This window comes from Myotis nattereri (assembly GCF_964212035.1).
Source record: "Myotis nattereri genome assembly, chromosome: 6".
NCBI classification, from domain to species: domain Eukaryota; kingdom Metazoa; phylum Chordata; class Mammalia; order Chiroptera; family Vespertilionidae; genus Myotis; species Myotis nattereri.
In genome coordinates, this window is record NC_138081.1 from 6,843,198 (window position 1) to 6,865,204 (window position 22,007).

Consider the following 22,007-nt stretch of genomic DNA (forward strand, 5'->3'; position numbering starts at 1 on the left):
GTGGAGGGGTTCCATGGAGGGAAAGACAAAATAGAAAATAAAGGTGACATCTCTAATACAACAATAAAGATGAATAAATAAATAAAAAGTACGACTAGGAAAAAAACAAATGAACAAAACCAGAGCATTGACACACAGCATAACGACAATCTCTGTTCTGCAAACACACCAATGATTTATATAATTGAGCTAATATGACATAAAAGAAAATGAAAATATATTGAAGATTATACCTGTAGTGAGCAAAATGCCTTGCATTTGTTGCACTAGATAAGTTGTGTATACATGTAAATTGTCTGTTGTCTTAATACAAAATGAGACCAAAATGTGTCAACATCTTTTCCACTGAACCTAAAATATCCACATGAATGTTTTTGTCCTGTACAATTTCACTTTGCCTGTCACCTAGTCTCCAAGAATGTCCTTGTCTTTCTCTAACTAGTCTCCTCCTCACTTTTGCCTGGCCGTGCACCCAAGCATGGCAGACAGAGAATCCTGGAGGCCCAAAGTTCTACAGCGCCTGTTGCAAAGGGGGAGGAGACTGCAGTAACTGCCACACTGGATCCACTTTATGAGAGAAGGAGAAGGGAAAACATCGTGAAGGCCTCTCGCGTATAATACAGCAGGATGCCTACATGGCCCAAGGAACCAGAGAGAGCAAATTACGGGCAGAAGAAGTGCAACCAAAGGCTGGAAGAGGAAAGGTTTGCAGTCAGCTGACACCTAGCTCTGTGGTCGTTGCTTGTAATGGACAGAGCCCATTGGGGGAAGCGTCAGACACTACAAAGAAGACCCTGCTGCTGGAAGTGGACAGGGAGTAACATTCAGGAGTGTCAGAATGCAAGATCAAAGCTTCTCTACAAACAATGCCTACAATGAAGAAGGAGAAAAAATGAGAGTGGTAGGAGATGCTAGTCAACCTAGCCTGGCCCTGCCCAGCCCTGGGGAGGTAGGATTCAAGGAGAAGAAACTACAAAAAAAGAGCCCTGGACCACATCATTCTGCACAAAATACACTCAAGAAACTTCATTTTACTGGTCAACCAACGGACAGAGAGAGCTCCTTAATCCCTCCCCTTGCTCCTCAAAAGCCACAGTAAATTCACTTATGACATGGACTGGTATGATTTCAGAACAACTGTAAGTGTGCAACCTAGATGCCCCTTTCCATTCTCTCTAAGATAGTAGCAATATAGATAATGGTAAACATGTTATACAATATAATATGGAGAATATAAGCAACTAGTAGTTAATTATATTCATGAAAGTCTATAACAAACATTGAGATTATTTCCCTAGCATAAGAGCCTGGGGAAAGTGAGACTATCACAGCTGTATTGTCATCTCGCCCATCTGTCCTGAGAGCTCAGCCATGCAGGTGTTGGTTTAGCTCCGCTACCACTCCCTCCATCCAATCCTGTCTTCTTGGGAACCTGACCTCCCGATTGGCTCTCTCATCCCTTTAAACTGCCTGCTTTGTGACATCATTCTCCCACCAAACCTACCACCACCTGGTAGAATCTTGGGGTGTCCATGGAGTTGTCTGTAAATAAATTTGGATCATCGCAACTGACCAGTGACCAGTAACTGGTGACCAGTGACCAGTGGCCAGTATGACCAGTGACCTTCGTACTGGACACACGTGCTCTTTGGCTTCAGCCACTGAGACATCCTCATCCCTTGCATCTAAAGTTGATATTTGCTCTTCTTCTCTGACCATGTCAGGTAAGGAGAGAACCTTTTTAAAGTTTTTCATTAGATGTTTGCCCCTAAATTTAGCAATAGAGTCAAAAGAGCAGAGAATAATTTGGGGAAATAGTGATTGAGAAGTCTGCAGACCTAATTTCAGTTGAGATTTTGACATCTACTAGCAATGTGACTTTGGACAAGTCATTGACTCTCTCACAAAATCTGTTTTGTCGTCATCTGCTACATTCGGATGTTAGATTGGCTGTGGACTCTAACCCCTTCCTTTTCTAATATGGAGTTTTAAAGAACACTCCTGTTGACAATGAAATCAAGACTTCTTGATAGTGTTTCAACAGCAATAGGAAGAAAACCTAAGTCATGGAGAAAACTAGCAATACATACATATATAGATGTATGATGTCTCATGTGTAATGATCTCCCACCACCAAGGTTTCAAGTTTAGTATTTTAAATTGAGTGCTGTTCCAAAGGTAATATTCATGTGGTTTTGGAGTTTGCTATCCAAAGTAGGATAACAGAGGAAATAGGGAGAGAGGATGGAGAGTACTGGGCTCTAAGAAGGCAAGTATTTCAATGTAAAAAAATTAGAACATTTTTCATCAGCACAGGCCTACAGGAACCAAGAGGGAGGAAAAAACACAACCGAGAAGGAGGGAAAAGTATAAAAATTAACAAGGAGAGCGTGAAAGAGCTCATGAGAACAAAAGGTAGTTTGGAATGGAATATTGGAGGGAACCAAAGATTTTAAATAAAAGCAGAAAGAGTAGAGGGTGAAATCAGCTCGGACTAGGGCAAAGTAATGTGGATCTCAGCAAATGCTTGCATTGATAGAATAGGAAAGAAAGTAAGGCTGGGGTAGGGTACCACTAGCCAAAGCCGTGTATCAACACAATCCTTTTCAGTTGCCTGTTTTCTTATTGCCTCTCTGAACACAGATGGCATGTGACAGTTTGCAATATAAACATTTAAAAACGTGTTTCAGAAATGATGTTTCTTATATACAAGAAACTAAGAAAGGCGATTATCTAGAGCCGTGGTCGGCAAACTGCGCCTGGCGAGCCACATGCGGCTCTTTGGCCCCTTGAGTGTGGCTCTTCCTTAGCCTTAGGAGTACCCTAATTAAGTTAATAACAATGTACCTACCTATATAGTTTAAGTTTAAAATATTTGTCTCTCAAAAGAAATTTCAATCGTGGTACTGTTGATATTTGGATCTGTTGACTAATGAGTTTGCCGACCACTGATTTAGGGCATTGGAAATAACAGAATTTTCAGTGTTTCAATTCATTCTGATTTTTAAACTATGACAATGTTTCGTCTAGTAAACGAAATAATTTAAGACCTAACAGAAAGATATGTCCTAAATAGAATCAGAAAGAATACACCCTTTGTGTGATTAGTATGTTCGAAGTCAAAGATGCTCTTCATCTTCAAAGTTATTTTCTTCCTAACGCAGACAGCACGCTGATACACAGCCATTGCCTCATTTCAGGTCAGAGCTGCTTAAGGAAAACAAGAGAGCATCAAGCCCCGCTTCGCTAATTTCATATTTCTCACAAAACAATTGTTTAGATTCTCTTGGGGATTCCTATATTAATGTGTGTTTTTTAAATTGAAATCTATTGATGATGGTTTTAAGACTTTGGGTACGACATCCTTTCCTGGATTGAAGATGATGACAATCTAGGTTTTAAGATAAATATAAAAACCTTCATGATACATTTCAACTGTTCTCTTCTCTTTGTTTTAAGGCTATTTTAATTGAAATACAAATATCTAATATACTAAGTATTTCTTATTTACTGGGGTATAGTCAGAGAAACACAAATGATTACAATAATGGAATTCCTTTACATTTACTTTGCTCTCCGCTTTAAACTAGTATTTACTGAACTATTGGTCTGCATTTATGGGAGGCACATATACATCAACAGTGGTTGCAGTGTGCTGCTTGTTATGCATTTTCTACTGATAGATCTCCTCTGTCCATATGTACTGGCTAAGAACTTACTCAAAATCACTTATTGTGGGTTGTTTCTGGTTAACAGTATTCACTACAATAGAATAGGCAATATTTACTTTTATGATACTGATGTATGAAACAGAACTTCATTCTGCAGTAAATTTATTAGACTTTGACATTTGCCACGTGCCTCACTTCTTGAGAAACTCACCGTCAGATAGCCATTTTGAGGTAGGATCAAAAATCAGGCATAAAGACAGTAAGAAACACCCTTTAAGTTTACCAACTGCATTGAGCTTCTATGAGAATTATAGGAAGAGCACGTGAAGGGCACAGGCAAAATGAGACGCTGAAGATTGTTATGACAATTGATGTGCTGTCTTCCCATGGACAAACAAACATCTGCATCAGAAGTTCTATTGCTCTTACATGTTGGCAGTGTAATGCGCAGAGCTCTGGCAAGGAAGTGGGGATGTTTAGGTGATGGAAGCAGGTACTAATACTAACATAGGGAGAGAACCGATCCGTAGTTTCCTCACTCGTGAAATGAGAATGCTAGAACAGGGATTCTCCAAGGACTTCTGGTTCGAAAATGCTTTAATTCTAGGAAAGAGCATACAAATCAATACTGCTGTAGGTTCAAGAGCGAGATAGGTCAGGGAGTGGTTGCTTCTAGCCTGGAGAACAATGTATGAACCACACCACTTGGGTCTTGTGTACATTTTTGCTCAAGTTTTTATATTATATATAAACGCCTAAGCGACTGAATGATCAAAAGAGTGAATGACCAGTTGACTGGCCGCTATGACATGCACTGACCACCAGGGGCAAACGCTCAACGCAGGAGCTGCCCCCTGGTGGTCAGTGTGCTCCCACAGTGGGAGCACCGCTCAGCTGACTGATGGGCACCAGACACCTGGGCTCATGACTGGAGCAGCTGCAGTGGAAGGAGCCTCTCCCACCTCTGCGGCAGTGCTGCCACTACCACCAAGCTGGAGCTGCCCAGCGCCTGGCCCTGGCTCGGGCTCCTTCCCCGTCCACCTGCTGCTTCCTGCACTACTACATCCCTCAGGTCAAAACCAGCAGTCCAATATCGCCCCAGGGGCCCCGGATTGTGAGAGGGCACAGGCAGGCTGAGGGACCCCACCAGTACATGATATCTCTATTTTATTGACTTCAGAGAGGAAGGGGGAGGGAGGGAGAGAGAGAGAAACATCAATGATGAGAGAGAATCATTGATTGGCTGCCTTCTGCAGGCCCCTTACTGGGGAATTGAGCCCGCAACCTGGGCTTGTGCCCTTGACTTTAATTGAACCCAGACTCGCTGGCCAGTGCTCTATCCAACTGAACCAAAAGAGCTAGGGCTGAAAGCAACAATCTTAAAATAATGCTGCTTTTTCACACATATTGTTTATCAATCTCTCTGATGTTTTTCATCACCCTCTTGTTCCCTACAGAGAATTCCAAAAATCCACCTTTCCTTGGAATTTCAACCTCTCTGCAACGCTCTCTTCCTGTGGAGAGCAATGCAGGAAGTGTCTGCAATTTCTACAGTGCCTCTGCTCCAGCCAACAGTTCACCATGGCTCCTGCCATCAGCCTCTGGCGCCTCTTTCCAACCTCTCATGGGTGGTGCCCACTTTTACCAACATTCTTGCACAACCATGTTGTCTCAAATTCCTGGCCAGAGCCCAATCTCCATTCCAGCTGCTTCCAATCCGAAAGTTTTTGAGTGGGCTCTTACAGGAGACACTGAAAAGAAGTCATCATCACTCAGAAACTTCACTGTGACTGTCACTGACCAGGACACAACTGTCTCCTCTATGTCTCTGGCGTCCCAGTGTGATAAACACTCAGATGCCTATAATATGGCCCCTCAGTATCCATCACTTTCTGTCAACCTTGTTCAGGGGGCACCCATTCAGGGACAGAGCCTGTCACATCCCTACCAGATGGGAAATCATGTGTGTTACTACAATCAAGGCACAATGGACCCTCTGCTCTCTGAAGAGGGTGGTCCCTACCTGCAGTCCTATGGCTCTGTGTCTTACACAGAGAGCAGGGCCTCTGTCCCTGACCCAGGGATGGTCATGGTGCTAAAGGAGGCTCAGTCCACAAGTATGATACCACCAGCCTCCACCTGTGGAATCTGCTACTCTGTGCCTCCTCATCCCATCACACAGACAGGTTTTCAAGGTGAGTCCAAACAGTCACAAGGAAGAGGAATAAGGTCAGCATTCAAAACTAGGGTCAATCTGCAGCTGTGAAGTGGTGAGTCCTCAGACAGGTAGAATGTAAGTCCTGTGACTTTCACCACTACCACCCTCAGTCAATGCCCCCCATTGTCAGACTCCTTATGAGGACACCTGACAGAGGTGGGAAGGTGGGAAACTAACAGCCATGGATGCTCCATGTAGGAGAACTCCAAGAGCATACCAAGGGACACCACACTTTCCACTGCCCTGCCTGATGAGTCCTCCTGTACTACAATGCCGCAAGAAACTCCCTTGATTTATTGTTTTAGTCTCTTTCTGAGGCCTTTCAGTACATTATTGTGATAGTGCCCATTGAACGTTCCATCACTTCCTGAGTTGACACCTGGATTTAGGATCATGTGTTCCAACATCTTGTCCAAAGCAAACAGGCCATTATCTCCCCTTGCTTATAGACTTGGTCAGGAAGAGCTCCATTCCCTGTCTTAGTCCTTGGTATGAAGTGTTTTCATTCACTCAGGAAAGTAGAGAGAATTACAAGGGTTCCATATGAGAATGAGAAACATTTCTTAAAAATCACTTTTATTTTTTATTTGACTTATAACAACCCTGTGAAATGCAAAGAAAATCCTTTAAAAAAATGACATCAAATGGTCACCATGAAGAACCAGAACAGTTGCCTTTTATCTCCTAGCACACGATGCTGTTCATGATCCTGCAAAAGAGCTTGTAGGGATGCCTTTCCCACTGTTGGAAGGCACATGATTGTTGCAATGGTGGTGCTGAGGGAGCATCTTATTGCCAGGGACTGACCGACTTCCCCTTGATTCCATTGTAGTGATGGAGACTTCCCTGGCATTGCAACTTCCAGGCCAACTATTTTATTTACCACCTACTCAAGAATTCCTCAAGTCCGGCAGTAACAGACATATCCAGGTACTTGAGAGTTATCCACCACCTCAGAGTGGGGACATGTCAATGTCACCCCTCGTCCAGAGTCCTAGTCACCTCCTGGCACTGCCTCCAGCTCCAAGCCAGGAACAGAAAGAGAATAAGAATGTGGAGAATATTAAAACCAAGCTTCCCAAGCACCTGAATGGGTACCAGTTCCCAACAGAAAGCGAAGCTGCTCCACTGCTCCCTTTAGAAGCCCCTGACATTCCACAGGTGCTGGCCTGCACTGATCCCATTGGCCAAGAGGAGCAGCCTGGTTGTGACAACTCTGGTTTGGGAAAGAACAGCCTGAGTCTTAAGGACCAAGGGACACTTGAAAATGGGACTGAATCTAATGACAGTTTTGCAGACATCGACACCCTGGTGGAGGGTATTCACCTTCCACAGGTCTTAACTTCCTTGGATGACCTTGATCAGCCCCAAGGACCCAAGGTGATCAAAACCAAAGACACCAGGGGCCTCACGTTGCACGAAGTGCAGAAAAAGTCAAGTGTCAGAAAGACGCGCTCTGATCAAGGCAGGAAGATCAAACACAAAGCCTCTGAGTCTATCAGTGATGCTCCCAAGGCCAAGATCAAGCCCGAGAGCCCAGATTGTGTGTTTGTGGGAGAACTGGTTCCTTGCAATGCTGCAGCTGGTGGCAGGGCTCCTTCGAACATGGCCAAGCATTCTAACAGCAAACCTCAGAAAGCTGCAGCCAGCAGGACCAGCAATACGAAGAGACATGGGCAGGAAAACGCCAAAAGAAACAAGGAACACTACTCCAAGAGAGCTGAGGAGAGGAAGCAGTCAGGGAACAAAGTCAAGGCCGAGGAGAAGCCAGCCATTCCCAAGATGAAGAGGAAGAAAAGTCATCCTGAGTTGCCACAAGAGGCCATCAAAAAGCCTCGCAGCAGCCTCGGTATGCACATGCTGGAGTCTGTGCAGGTTTTCCATGCACTGGGCAAGAAGAGGGATGAGAAAGCTGACCTGTCTTCCTTGCGGGCCCTGGGAAACTCAAGCAACCCCAAAGGCCCCCAGCCACGCCCAGCTACCAAACCATGGCTGGTTTCTCCCCGCGAGGGCAAAGGTCCTGTGAAAACTCAAGTCAATCCCCAAAAACCATATGCAAGTGCTGACAAAGGGGCTCCACCTCCATCCCAGGACAAGCTGCCTTCTCCCGGGAAGGTCAAGCTGGTGCCATTGGTTTTTCCAACCATGGACAAGCCTCAAGCTCGACCTGTTCCTCGCAGGCCACAGTCTCTGGCATCACGTCGGCCTGCTGTGACCAACCCTGCCAAGCCTGCTGCAGTCAATGCATCCCTGCCAACTCCTGCATCTTTGATAGGCCCTGCCAAATCAGCTCAGCCAGTATCATCCAACTCAGCTGGAGCAGGTTTGAACAACCGCGACTGCCCTAGTGTCCCTCCGCCTCCTGCTTCTAGGCCTGGGACCTACAAAGCCTCATCTTGTGCTTCTTTCCAGCGGGAGCCTGTTCACTCTGCTGTGAGCCAGCCCCGGGCTCCGCTCAAGCCTCACAACCACTATCTACTCCAGGATTTCGCCCTCCAACCAATTCCGTGGAGGAAATCTGAGGTTCGGGGGCCAGTCATGTCAACACCCATCACCAATGAGCAGAGGCCAGATCGAGAGGCCATGAAGAGGAAGGCTCAACTAGAGCGTGAGAATGCTGCCAAATTGGGGGAAATGCAGCATTTCATTGACAGGGAAAAAGAAATGGACATTTCTCTGTACTATGGCTATGTGATGTAGGAGATGCTGGGAGTATTGGTGCTTTTGTGTACCTGCTGTTTTTCCATAGATAGATAGATAGATAGATAGATAGATAGATAGATAGACAATAGAGAGATAGATAGATCATACATAGATAGATAGGTAGATGGATAGATGGATAGATAGATAGATAGATAGATAGATAGAAATTTCTCAATCTTGGTATATTTTATAACGTAATAAAATTGAATAAGTATTATAAATTAGCATTTAATAATAAAGAAGTATTTTGTGTTTTGAGATGCTGTTAACTGTGCTCTTTCTTTGGTGGGTATGAGGATCAAAGGCTGCACGATAAGGAAAGAACTGGAAGTTGGATCGGTGAATGAGGGTCAGGGGGTAAGCACCGTGGGAAGAAAGGAACTTGGGCCATGGCCAGAAAGGCCAAAAGCGGGGAGAGGTTATGGATCTATAAAGAGAAGCAGGAGGTGGGTGTATGGCAGAAGTGAGAAGCAGGATCTGAGATGAGTGCTAAAAGAGGAAAATTTGAATAGAGTTGAGAGGGCAGAAGCTGAGTCTAGGTTGACCAGGAGCAATGTAAAAAGTCTCTTGGGAAGTTGGCCTTATGTCTCATGACCACTAGATAAGTATTTCAGAAAACAGATTCAGGACACATTTCCTATGGGTTGGGTTGCCTTATGCATATATGATTGCAGTTGGGGAAAGTGAGAACAAATTAGGGGACTCTACCAGATGAGTGGCAAGGGCTTAGAGTTATCCTGGGGAAGCTGATAACAGGGGCCTACAGAAGTGAATGTCTGCAGTAGGAGGCCCACCCAGGACAGGACGTGGGAAATAAATGATCATTGACTGCACACCTAGGTCCAGGCCCATGAGTACACCACTTCAGTTAACCTTCACAACATGCAAGGCCAGTATCCCTGTGTCACTTTACCGGAGAGGTTCAGTAATGGGCTGAGGTCACACTGCATGCAGTAGAGTGAAGCCTCCATTGGAGGCCTGTCTCTGAAGGCTTCAGTATTTGTAAGTGGCCATAGGTCGCCCACCTGGCTTTCAGAACACAGCATCCAGAGCTTACTGGTGCATGAGATCAAACGTCAGATGAAGCCTAAACATTAACTTGAAGGGCAAGCTAGGGCCTGCTGCATGAGCCCAGGCTGCACATGCCGCCTTGTCTAAACACCACCATCAACTGAGCAAAGCCCAAGAGAAAAATCCCGGGAAGCATCCATGTCCACTGGCAAGAGCAATAGGCACACTGGGTCTCAGGTGAGAGCCCCCTCACTGCAGTAGCTGGGGATTCCCATGATTTCCATGGGAATACTGAAAAGGAGAGACTGGTCTGGACTGCAGATATTTAGCTTGTAGTGTTAGTCTCATATTACATATTAGCATCAGAAATTTGGCAATGTAATGCAGGATTCCAAGAGGGAAAGCCTTGAAAAAATTTATAATTTTAAGCCATATCTCTACACTGCAACACTTCCCACAATTTCTTCTCAGGTAAGAATGCACCATCTTTGAAAAAACTCTTCTTATCTAATAATAGGCAAACATGGTAATTGACCATACCTCCGCTCTACTTCCCATTGGCTAATCAGGGCGATATGCAAATTATCTGCCAACAAAGATAGCGGCTGGCAGCCAGGCAGCTGAAGGGAACATGAGGCTTGCTTGCTCCAGTGATGGAGCTAGCCAAGGTTCCCAGGCTGCTGCAGCCGGGCTCTGAGCTCCAGTCTAAGCAACAATGTTGCACTTATAGAAGCTAAACAAACCCCAGGTACCTGCTTTCAGCCAGCTGGCCTAGGAGCTGGAGCCGCAACAAAGTTTCAATTACAGAAGGTAAATAAATCCCAGAATAAACAGAAAAAAAGAAAAAAAGGAGTGACTGGGAGCTTCAGTTGCAGGCTTGGCCCGCCTGAAAACAGCCCTCAGCCCCTCATCCAGGCTGGCCAGGCACACCAGTGGGGACCCCCACATTAAAGGGGGTGCAGGCAGCCTGAAAACAGCCCTCAGCCCCTCATCCAAGCTGGCCAGGCACCCAAATGGAAACCCCCACCCTGAAGGGGGTGCGGGCAGTCTGAAAACAGCCATCAGCCACTCATCCAGGCTGGCCAGGCACCCCAGTGGGGACCCCCACTCAAAAGGGGGTGCGAACAACCTGAAAACAGCCATCAGCCCCTCACCCAGTCTGGCCAGGCACCCAAGCTGGACCCCCACCCTGATCCGGGACACCAGTTAGGGCAAACCAGCCGGCCCCCACCCATGCACCAGGCCTCTATCCTATATAGCAGGGGTCCTCAAACTTTTTCAACAGGGGGCTAGTTCACTGTCCCTCAGACCATTGGAGGGCCAGAGTATAGTTTAAAAAAAACACTATGAGCAAATTCCTATGCACACTGCACATATCTTATTTTGAAGTAAAAGAATGAAGCGGGAACAATTACAATATTTGTATTTGCATGTGGCCCGCAGGCCATGGTTTGAGGACCCCTGCTATATAGTAAAAGGGTAATATGCAAACTGACCCTTACAGCAGAAGGACTGGGAATGACTGGTCACTATGACACACACTGACCACCAGGGGGCAGACGCTCAACGCAGGAGCTGCCCACTGGTGGTCAGTGCGCTCTCCCAGGGGGAGCTCTGCTCAGCCACAAGCCAGGCTGATGGCTGCCAGCACAGCGGTGGTGGTGGGAGCCTCTCCTGCCTCCTCAGCAGCGCTAAGGATGTCCGACTGCAGCTTAGGTCTGCTTCCCGCTGGCAAGTGGACATCTCCCGAGGGCTGCCAGGCTGCCAGAGGGATGTCTGATTGCCATCTTAGTCCCAATCTCCCAGGGAGCAGGCCTCAGCCAGCAGGTGGTCATCGCCCAAGGGGTCCCAGACTGAGAGAGGGCACTGGCCGGGCTGAGGGGACCGCCCACCCAAGTGCACAAATTTTTGTGCACCGGGCCTCTAGTATCTCATAAGATGAAATGTTGGCCTATAAATGAAAAATGTGGCTTTGGAGATTCCATCTGTAGGAGCTATCTTCTTCTGGCTTCTTGGCCTCTTGGGTCACACACTTCATACACAATGGAAGTAAAAAGCCCAAGGTGGATTGATCCAGGCACCCTAAAAGCTTACCATCAAGAGAAACTACTAGATCCATTGACTTCCTCCCCCAAGCCAGCTTAATCCATAGATAGCATGGAGTAAAGTAGGTTTACAGTTGAGTATGGGAAACACAGACTTTATGGTTGTATGATTATTTATACATAATTGTACTATTTTCCACACACACAACTGTAAACCTACTTTTCCCCACCCTGTGGAAGCCTGGGTTAGCAACACAGCACTGTCTTCTCACAGTCACAAGAGGGCTAGTGAGAAAAGCACTAACCAGGGGAAGAACAACAGAGGCACCCAGGCCACACTGGGCTGACCGTACACATCTGTTCCTTTTGTTTGTGTGCACAGCATAACTCACCACAGTGTCCTTTTTCACAGGCCCCTTTTTAAGTTTCTCCACAAAATCCATCAGATCAAGCTAGTTCATGATGCTTCAAGATAAACGCCTCAAGGGAGAAATATGCAATATGTCTTACCATGGTGGAATCTTTGAAAATAAGACTAGGGTGCTGCTGGGAATGCAGACTGGTGCAATCACTGTGAAAAACACTAAAGATATTCCTCAAAAAATAAAAGGATAGAACTTTCATTTGACCTAGTGATCCCATTTCTAGGAATACATCCTAAGAAACCAGAAACACCAATCAAAAAGAATATATGCCCACCTATGTTCAAAGCAGCACAAATTAAAGTAGCTAAGATTTGGAAAACAGCCCAAGTCCCCATGAGCAGATGAGTGGATAAAACAGCAGTGGTACATTTACACAATGAAATACTATGCGGCTGTAAAAAAAGAAAGAACTCTTACCATTTGCAAAGCATGGATAGACCTGGAGAGTATTATGCTAAGCTCAATAAGCCAGAGAAAGAAAGGCATTACATAATCTCACTCATATGTGGAATCTAATGAACTAAATAAACTGATGAGCAAAGTAGACCTAGAGATATAGAAGCATGGAACGGATTGACAAAATTTAGAGGGAAGGTGGGGGTGTGGGTGCGGTGTGATGAACTGGGGAACTTGTATGCATGTATGCATAGCCCATGGACACAGAAAATGGAGTGGTGAAGGTAGAAGGCGGGATGGCAAGAGTGGGGTGGGTGGAGGGGTTCCATGGAGGGAACGACGAAATAGAAAATAAAGGTGACATCTCTAATACAACAATAAAGATGAATAAATAAATAAAAAGTACGACTAGGAAAAAAACAAATGAACAAAACCAGAGCATTGACACACAGCATAACGACAATCTCTGTTCTGCAAACACACCAATGATTTATATAATTGAGCTAATATGACATAAAAGAAAATGAAAATATATTGAAGATTATACCTGTAGTGAGCAAAATGCCTTGCATTTGTTGCACTAGATAAGTTGTGTATACATGTAAATTGTCTGTTGTCTTAATACAAAATGAGACCAAAATGTGTCAACATCTTTTCCACTGAACCTAAAATATCCACATGAATGTTTTTGTCCTGTACAATTTCACTTTGCCTGTCACCTAGTCTCCAAGAATGTCCTTGTCTTTCTCTAACTAGTCTCCTCCTCACTTTTGCCTGGCCGTGCACCCAAGCATGGCAGACAGAGAATCCTGGAGGCCCAAAGTTCTACAGCGCCTGTTGCAAAGGGGGAGGAGACTGCAGTAACTGCCACACTGGATCCACTTTATGAGAGAAGGAGAAGGGAAAACATCGTGAAGGCCTCTCGCGTATAATACAGCAGGATGCCTACATGGCCCAAGGAACCAGAGAGAGCAAATTACGGGCAGAAGAAGTGCAACCAAAGGCTGGAAGAGGAAAGGTTTGCAGTCAGCTGACACCTAGCTCTGTGGTCGTTGCTTGTAATGGACAGAGCCCATTGGGGGAAGCGTCAGACACTACAAAGAAGACCCCGCTGCTGGAAGTGGACAGGGAGTAACATCCAGGAGTGTCAGAATGCAAGATCAAAGCTTCTCTACAAACAATGCCTACAATGAAGAAGGAGAAAAAATGAGAGTGGTAGGAGATGCAAGTCAACCTAGCCTGGCCCTGCCCAGCTCTGGGGAGGTAGGATTCAAGGAGAAGAAACTACAAAAAAAGAGCCCTGGACCACATCATTCTGCACAAAATACACTCAAGAAACTTCATTTTACTGGTCAACCAACGGACAGAGAGAGCTCCTTAATCCCTCCCCTTGCTCCTCAAAAGCCACAGTAAATTCACTTATGACATGGACTGGTATGATTTCAGAACAACTGTAAGTGTGCAACCTAGATGCCCCTTTCCATTCTCTCTAAGATAGTAGCAATATAGATAATGGTAAACATGTTATACAATATAATATGGAGAATATAAGCAACTAGTAGTTAATTATATTCATGCATGTCTATAACAAACATTGAGATTATTTCCCTAGCGTAAGAGCCTGGGGAAAGTGAGACTAGAAACACAGCTGTATTGTCATCTCGCCCATCTGTCCTGAGAGCTCAGCCATGCAGGTGTTGGTTTAGCTCCGCTACCACTCCCTCCATCCAATCCTGTCTTCTTGGGAACCTGACCTCCCGATTGGCTCTCTCATCCCTTTAAACTGCCTGCTTTGTGACATCATTCTCCCACCAAACCTACCACCACCTGGTAGAATCCTGGGGTGTCCATGGAGTTGTCTGTAAATAAATTTGGATCATCGCAACTGACCAGTGACCAGTAACTGGTGACCAGTCACCAGTGGCCAGTATGACCAGTGACCTTCGTACTGGACACACGTGCTCTTTGGCTTCAGCCACTGAGACATCCTCATCCCTTGCATCTAAAGTTGATATTTGCTCTTCTTCTCTGACCATGTCAGGTAAGGAGAGAACCTTTTTAAAGTTTTTCATTAGATGTTTGCCCCTAAATTTAGCAATAGAGTCAAAAGAGCAGAGAATAATTTGGGGAAATAGTGATTGAGAAGTCTGCAGACCTAATTTCAGTTGAGATTTTGACATCTACTAGCAATGTGACTTTGGACAAGTCATTGACTCTCTCACAAAATCTGTTTTGTCGTCATCTGCTACATTCGGATGTTAGATCGGCTGTGGACTCTAACCCCTTCCTTTTCTAATATGGAGTTTTAAAGAACACTCCTGTTGACAATGAAATCAAGACTTCTTGATAGTGTTTCAACAGCAATAGGAAGAAAACCTAAGTCATGGAGAAAACTAGCAATACATACATATATAGATGTATGATGTCTCATGTGTAATGATCTCCCACCACCAAGGTTTCAAGTTTAGTATTTTAAATTGAGTGCTGTTCCAAAGGTAATATTCATGTGGTTTTGGAGTTTGCTATCCAAAGTAGGATAACAGAGGAAATAGGGAGAGAGGATGGAGAGTACTGGGCTCTAAGAAGGCAAGTATTTCAATGTAAAAAAATTAGAACATTTTTCATCAGCACAGGCCTACAGGAACCAAGAGGGAGGAAAAGACACAACCAAGAAGGAGGGGAAAGTATAAAAATTAACAAGGAGAGCGTGAAAGAGCTCATGAGAACAAAAGGTAGTTTGGAATGGAATATTGGAGGGAACCAAAGATTTTAAATAAAAGCAGAAAGAGTAGAGGGTGAAATCAGCTCGGACTAGGGCAAAGTAATGTGGATCTCAGCAAATGCTTGCATTGATAGAATAGGAAAGAAAGTAAGGCTGGGGTAGGGTACCACTAGCCAAAGCCGTGTATCAACACAATCCTATTCAGTTGCCTGTTTTCTTATTGCCTCTCTGAACACAGATGGCATGTGACAGTTTGCAATATAAACATTTAAAAACGTGTTTCAGAAATGATGTTTCTTATATACAAGAAACTAAGAAAGGCGATTATCTAGAGCCGTGGTCGGCAAACTGCGCCTGGCGAGCCACATGCGGCTCTTTGGCCCCTTGAGTGTGGCTCTTCCTTAGCCTTAGGAGTACCCTAATTAAGTTAATAACAATGTACCTACCTATATAGTTTAAGTTTAAAATATTTGTCTCTCAAAAGAAATTTCAATCGTGGTACTGTTGATATTTGGATCTGTTGACTAATGAGTTTGCCGACCACTGATTTAGGGCATTGGAAATAACAGAATTTTCAGTGTTTCAATTCATTCTGATTTTTAAACTATGACAATGTTTCGTCTAGTAAACGAAATAATTTAAGACCTAACAGAAAGATATGTCCTAAATAGAATCAGAAAGAATACACCCTTTGTGTGATTAGTATGTTCGAAGTCAAAGATGCTCTTCATCTTCAAAGTTATTTTCTTCCTAACGCAGACAGCACGCTGATACACAGCCATTGCCTCATTTCAGGTCAGAGCTGCTTAAGGAAAACAAGAGAGCATCAAGCCCCGCTTCGCTAATTTCATATTTCTCACAAAACAATTGTTTAGATTCTCTTGGGGATTCCTATATTAATGTGTGTTTTTTAAATTGAAATCTATTGATGATGGTTTTAAGACTTTGGGTACGACATCCTTTCCTGGATTGAAGATGATGACAATCTAGGTTTTAAGATAAATATAAAAACCTTCATGATACATTTCAACTGTTCTCTTCTCTTTGTTTTAAGGCTATTTTAATTGAAATACAAATATCTAATATACTAAGTATTTCTTATTTACTGGGGTATAGTCAGAGAAACACAAATGATTACAATAATGGAATTCCTTTACATTTACTTTGCTCTCCGCTTTAAACTAGTATTTACTGAACTATTGGTCTGCATTTATGGGAGGCACATATACATCAACAGTGGTTGCAGTGTGCTGCTTGTTATGCATTTTCTACTGATAGATCTCCTCTGTCCATATGTACTGGCTAAGAACTTACTCAAAATCACCTATTGTGGGTTGTTTCTGGTTAACAGTATTCACTACAATAGAATAGGCAATATTTACTTTTATGATACTGATGTATGAAACAGAACTTCATTCTGTAGTAAATTTATTAGGCTTTGACGTTTGCCACGTGCCTCACTTATGAGAAACTCACCGTCAGATAGCCATTTTGAGGTAGGATCAAAAATCAGGCATAAAGACAGTAAGAAACACCCTTTAAGTTTACCAACTGCATTGAGCTTCTATGAGAATTATAGGAAGAGCACGTGAAGGGCACAGGCAAAATGAGACGCTGAAGATTGTTATGACAATTGATGTGCTGTCTTCCCATGGACAAACAAACATCTGCATCAGAAGTTCTATTGCTCTTACATGTTGGCAGTGTAATGCGCAGAGCTCTGGCAAGGAAGTGGGGATGTTTAGGTGATGGAAGCAGGTACTAATACTAACATAGGGAGAGAACCGATCCGTAGTTTCCTCACTCGTGAAATGAGAATGCTAGAACAGGGTTTCTCCAAGGACTTCTGGTTTGAAAATGCTTTAATTCTAGGAAAGAGCATACAAATCAATACTGCTGTAAGTTCAAGAGCGAGATAGGTCAGGGAGTGGTTGCTTCTAGCCTGGAGAACAATGTATGAACCACACCACTTGGGTCTTGTGTACATTTTTGCTCAAGTTTTTATATTATATATAAACGCCTAAGCGACTGAATGATCAAAAGAGTGAATGACAAGTTGACTGGCCGCTATGACATGCACTGACCACCAGGGGCAAACGCTCAACGCAGGAGCTGCCCCCTGGTGGTCAGTGTGCTCCCACAGTGGGAGCACCGCTCAGCTGACTGATGGGCACCAGACACCTGGGCTCATGACTGGAGCAGCTGCAGTGGAAGGAGCCTCTCCCACCTCTGCGGCAGTGCTGCCACTACCACCAAGCTGGAGCTGCCCAGCGCCGGGCCCTGGCTCGGGCTCCTTCCCGGTCCACCTGCTGCTTCCTGCACTACTACATCCCTCAGGTCAAAACCAGCAGTCCAATATCGCCCCAGGGGCCCCGGATTGTGAGAGGGCACAGGCAGGCTGAGGGACCCCACCAGTACATGATATCTCTATTTTATTGACTTCAGAGAGGAAGGGGGAGGGAGGGAGAGAGAGGGAAACATCAACGATGAGAGAGAATCATTGATTGGCTGCCTTCTGCAGGCCCCTTACTGGGGAATTGAGCCCGCAACCTGGGCTTGTGCCCTTGACTGGAATTGAACCCAGACTCGCTGGCCAGTGCTCTATCCAACTGAACCAAAAGAGCTAGGGCTGAAAGCAACAATCTTAAAATAATGCTGCTTTTTCACACATATTGTTTATCAATCTCTCTGATGTTTTTCATCACCCTCTTGTTCCCTACAGAGAATTCCAAAAATCCACCTTTCCTTGGAATTTCAACCTCTCTGCAACGCTCTCTTCCTGTGGAGAGCAATGCAGGAAGTGTCTGCAATTTCTACAGTGCCTCTGCTCCAGCCAACAGTTCACCATGGCTCCTGCCATCAGCCTCTGGCGCCTCTTTCCAACCTCTCATGGGTGGTGCCCACTTTTACCAACATTCTTGCACAACCATGTTGTCTCAAATTCCTGGCCAGAGCCCAATCTCCATTCCAGCTGCTTCCAATCCGAAAGTTTTTGAGTGGGCTCTTACAGGAGACACTGAAAAGAAGTCATCATCACTCAGAAACTTCACTGTGACTGTCACTGACCAGGACACAACTGTCTCCTCTATGTCTCTGGCGTCCCAGTGTGATAAACACTCAGATGCCTATAATATGGCCCCTCAGTATCCATCACTTTCTGTCAACCTTGTTCAGGGGGCACCCATTCAGGGACAGAGCCTGTCACATCCCTACCAGGTGGGAAATCATGTGTGTTACTACAATCAAGGCACAATGGACCCTCTGCTCTCTGAAGAGGGTGGTCCCTACCTGCAGTCCTATGGCTCTGTGTCTTACACAGAGAGCAGGGCCTCTGTCCCTGACCCAGGGATGGTCATGGTGCTAAAGGAGGCTCAGTCCACAAGTATGATACCACCAGCCTCCACCTGTGGAATCTGCTACTCTGTGCCTCCTCATCCCATCACACAGACAGGTTTTCAAGGTGAGTCCAAACAGTCACAAGGAAGAGGAATAAGGTCAGCATTCAAAACTAGGGTCAATCTGCAGCTGTGAAGTGGTGAGTCCTCAGACAGGTAGAATGTAAGTCCTGTGACTTTCACCACTACCACCCTCAGTCAATGCCCCCCATTGTCAGACTCCTTATGAGGACACCTGACAGAGGTGGGAAGGTGGGAAACTAACAGCCATGGATGCTCCATGTAGGAGAACTCCAAGAGCATACCAAGGGACACCACACTTTCCACTGCCCTGCCTGATGAGTCCTCCTGTACTACAATGCCGCAAGAAACTCCCTTGATTTATTGTTTTAGTCTCTTTCTGAGGCCTTTCAGTACATTATTGTGATAGTGCCCATTGAACGTTCCATCACTTCCTGAGTTGACACCTGGATTTAGGATCATGTGTTCCAACATCTTGTCCAAAGCAAACAGGCCATTATCTCCCCTTGCTTATAGACTTGGTCAGGAAGAGCTCCATTCCCTGTCTTAGTCCTTGGTATGAAGTGTTTTCATTCACTCAGGAAAGTAGAGAGAATTACAAGGGTTCCATATGAGAATGAGAAACATTTCTTAAAAATCACTTTTATTTTTTATTTGACTTATAACAACCCTGTGAAATGCAAAGAAAATCCTTTAAAAAAATGACATCAAATGGTCACCATGAAGAACCAGAACAGTTGCCTTTTATCTCCTAGCACACGATGCTGTTCATGATCCTGCAAAAGAGCTTGTAGGGATGCCTTTCCCACTGTTGGAAGGCACATGATTGTTGCAATGGTGGTGCTGAGGGAGCATCTTATTGCCAGGGACTGACCGACTTCCCCTTGATTCCATTGTAGTGATGGAGACTTCCCTGGCATTGCAACTTCCAGGCCAACTATTTTATTTACCACCTACTCAAGAATTCCTCAAGTCCGGCAGTAACAGACATATCCAGGTACTTGAGAGTTATCCACCACCTCAGAGTGGGGACATGTCAATGTCACCCCTCGTCCAGAGTCCTAGTCACCTCCTGGCACTGCCTCCAGCTCCATGCCAGGAACAGAAAGAGAATAAGAATGTGGAGAATATTAAAACCAAGCTTCCCAAGCACCTGAATGGGTACCAGTTCCCAACAGAAAGCGAAGCTGCTCCACTGCTCCCTTTAGAAGCCCCTGACATTCCACAGGTGCTGGCCTGCACTGATCCCATTGGCCAAGAGGAGCAGCCTGGTTGTGACAACTCTGGTTTGGGAAAGAACAGCCTGAGTCTTAAGGACCAAGGGACACTTGAAAATGGGACTGAATCTAATGACAGTTTTGCAGACATCGACACCCTGGTGGAGGGTATTCACCTTCCACAGGTCTTAACTTCCTTGGATGACCTTGATCAGCCCCAAGGACCCAAGGTGATCAAAACCAAAGACACCAGGGGCCTCACGTTGCACGAAGTGCAGAAAAAGTCAAGTGTCAGAAAGACGCGCTCTGATCAAGGCAGGAAGATCAAACACAAAGCCTCTGAGTCTATCAGTGATGCTCCCAAGGCCAAGATCAAGCCCGAGAGCCCAGATTGTGTGTTTGTGGGAGAACTGGTTCCTTGCAATGCTGCAGCTGGTGGCAGGGCTCCTTCGAACATGGCCAAGCATTCTAACAGCAAACCTCAGAAAGCTGCAGCCAGCAGGACCAGCAATACGAAGAGACATGGGCAGGAAAACGCCAAAAGAAACAAGGAACACTACTCCAAGAGAGCTGAGGAGAGGAAGCAGTCAGGGAACAAAGTCAAGGCCGAGGAGAAGCCAGCCATTCCCAAGATGAAGAGGAAGAAAAGTCATCCTGAGTTGCCACAAGAGGCCATCAAAAAGCCTCGCAGCAGCCTCAGTATGCACATGCTGGAGTCTGTGCATGTTCTCCATGCACTGGGCAAGAAGAGGGATGAGAAAGCTGACCTGTCTTCCTTGCGGGCCCTGGGAAACTCAAGCAACCCCAAAGGCCCCCAGCCACGCCCAGCTACCAAACCATGGCTGGTTTCTCCCCGCGAGGGCAAAGGTCCTGTGAAAACTCAAGTCAATCCCCAAAAACCATATGCAAGTGCTGACAAAGGGGCTCCACCTCCATCCCAGGACAAGCTGCCTTCTCCCGGGAAGGTCAAGCTGGTGCCATTGGTTTTTCCAACCATGGACAAGCCTCAAGCTCGACCTGTTCCTCGCAGGCCACAGTCTCTGGCATCATGTCGGCCTGCTGTGACCAACCCTGCCAAGCCTGCTGCAGTCAATGCATCCCTGCCAACTCCTGCATCTTTGATAGGCCCTGCCAAATCAGCTCAGCCAGTATCATCCAACTCAGCTGGAGCAGGTTTGAACAACCGCGACTGCCCTAGTGTCCCTCCGCCTCCTGCTTCTAGGCCTGGGACCTACAAAGCCTCATCTTGTGCTTCTTTCCAGCGGGAGCCTGTTCACTCTGCTGTGAGCCAGCCCCGGGCTCCGCTCAAGCCTCACAACCACTATCTACTCCAGGATTTCGCCCTCCAACCAATTCCGTGGAGGAAATCTGAGGTTCGGGGGCCAGTCATGTCAACACCCATCACCAATGAGCAGAGGCCAGATCGAGAGGCCATGAAGAGGAAGGCTCAACTAGAGCGTGAGAATGCTGCCAAATTGGGGGAAATGCAGCATTTCATTGACAGGGAAAAAGAAATGGACATTTCTCTGTACTATGGCTATGTGATGTAGGAGATGCTGGGAGTACTGGTGCTTTTGTGTACCTGCTGTTTTTCCATAGATAGATAGATAGATAGATAGATAGATAGATAGATAGACAATAGAGAGATAGATAGATCATACATAGATAGATAGGTAGATGGATAGATGGATAGATAGATAGATAGATAGATAGATAGATAGAAATTTCTCAATCTTGGTATATTTTATAACGTAATAAAATTGAATAAGTATTATAAATTAGCATTTAATAATAAAGAAGTATTTTGTGTTTTGAGATGCTGTTAACTGTGCTCTTTCTTTGGTGGGTATGAGGATCAAAGGCTGCACGATAAGGAAAGAACTGGAAGTTGGATCGGTGAATGAGGGTCAGGGGGTAAGCACCGTGGGAAGAAAGGAACTTGGGCCATGGCCAGAAAGGCCAAAAGCGGGGAGAGGTTATGGATCTATAAAGAGAAGCAGGAGGTGGGTGTATGGCAGAAGTGAGAAGCAGGATCTGAGATGAGTGCTAAAAGAGGAAAATTTGAATAGAGTTGAGAGGGCAGAAGCTGAGTCTAGGTTGACCAGGAGCAATGTAAAAAGTCTCTTGGGAAGTTGGCCTTATGTCTCATGACCACTAGATAAGTATTTCAGAAAACAGATTCA

General features: G+C 45.3%; 3 protein-coding genes across 3 annotated transcripts; all 3 read left to right on the plus strand.

Annotated features, from left to right (window-relative positions):
• Positions 1 to 1,612: 1,612 nt before the first annotated feature.
• On the plus strand, positions 1,613 to 6,648 carry LOC308521552 (uncharacterized protein C2orf78-like; the record flags this gene model as incomplete). Its single annotated transcript, XM_081094625.1, has 3 exons — positions 1,613 to 1,724; positions 5,129 to 5,866; positions 6,578 to 6,648. The coding sequence occupies 3 exons, from the start codon at positions 1,613 to 1,615 to the stop codon at positions 6,646 to 6,648; spliced, it is 921 nt and encodes a 306-aa protein (XP_080950751.1).
• Positions 6,649 to 6,723: 75 nt separating this feature from the next.
• Positions 6,724 to 8,589, plus strand: LOC308521553 (uncharacterized protein C2orf78-like; the record flags this gene model as incomplete). Its single annotated transcript, XM_081094626.1, has 1 exon — positions 6,724 to 8,589. One exon carries the CDS (start codon positions 6,724 to 6,726, stop codon positions 8,587 to 8,589), a length of 1,866 nt encoding a protein of 621 aa, XP_080950752.1.
• Positions 8,590 to 14,398: 5,809 nt separating this feature from the next.
• On the plus strand, positions 14,399 to 21,374 carry LOC308521554 (uncharacterized protein C2orf78-like; the record flags this gene model as incomplete). The annotated part of the gene is made up of 3 exons (XM_081094627.1): positions 14,399 to 14,510; positions 17,914 to 18,651; positions 19,507 to 21,374. 3 exons carry the CDS (start codon positions 14,399 to 14,401, stop codon positions 21,372 to 21,374), a joined length of 2,718 nt encoding a protein of 905 aa, XP_080950753.1.
• Between the last annotated feature and the right edge of the window lie 633 nt (positions 21,375 to 22,007).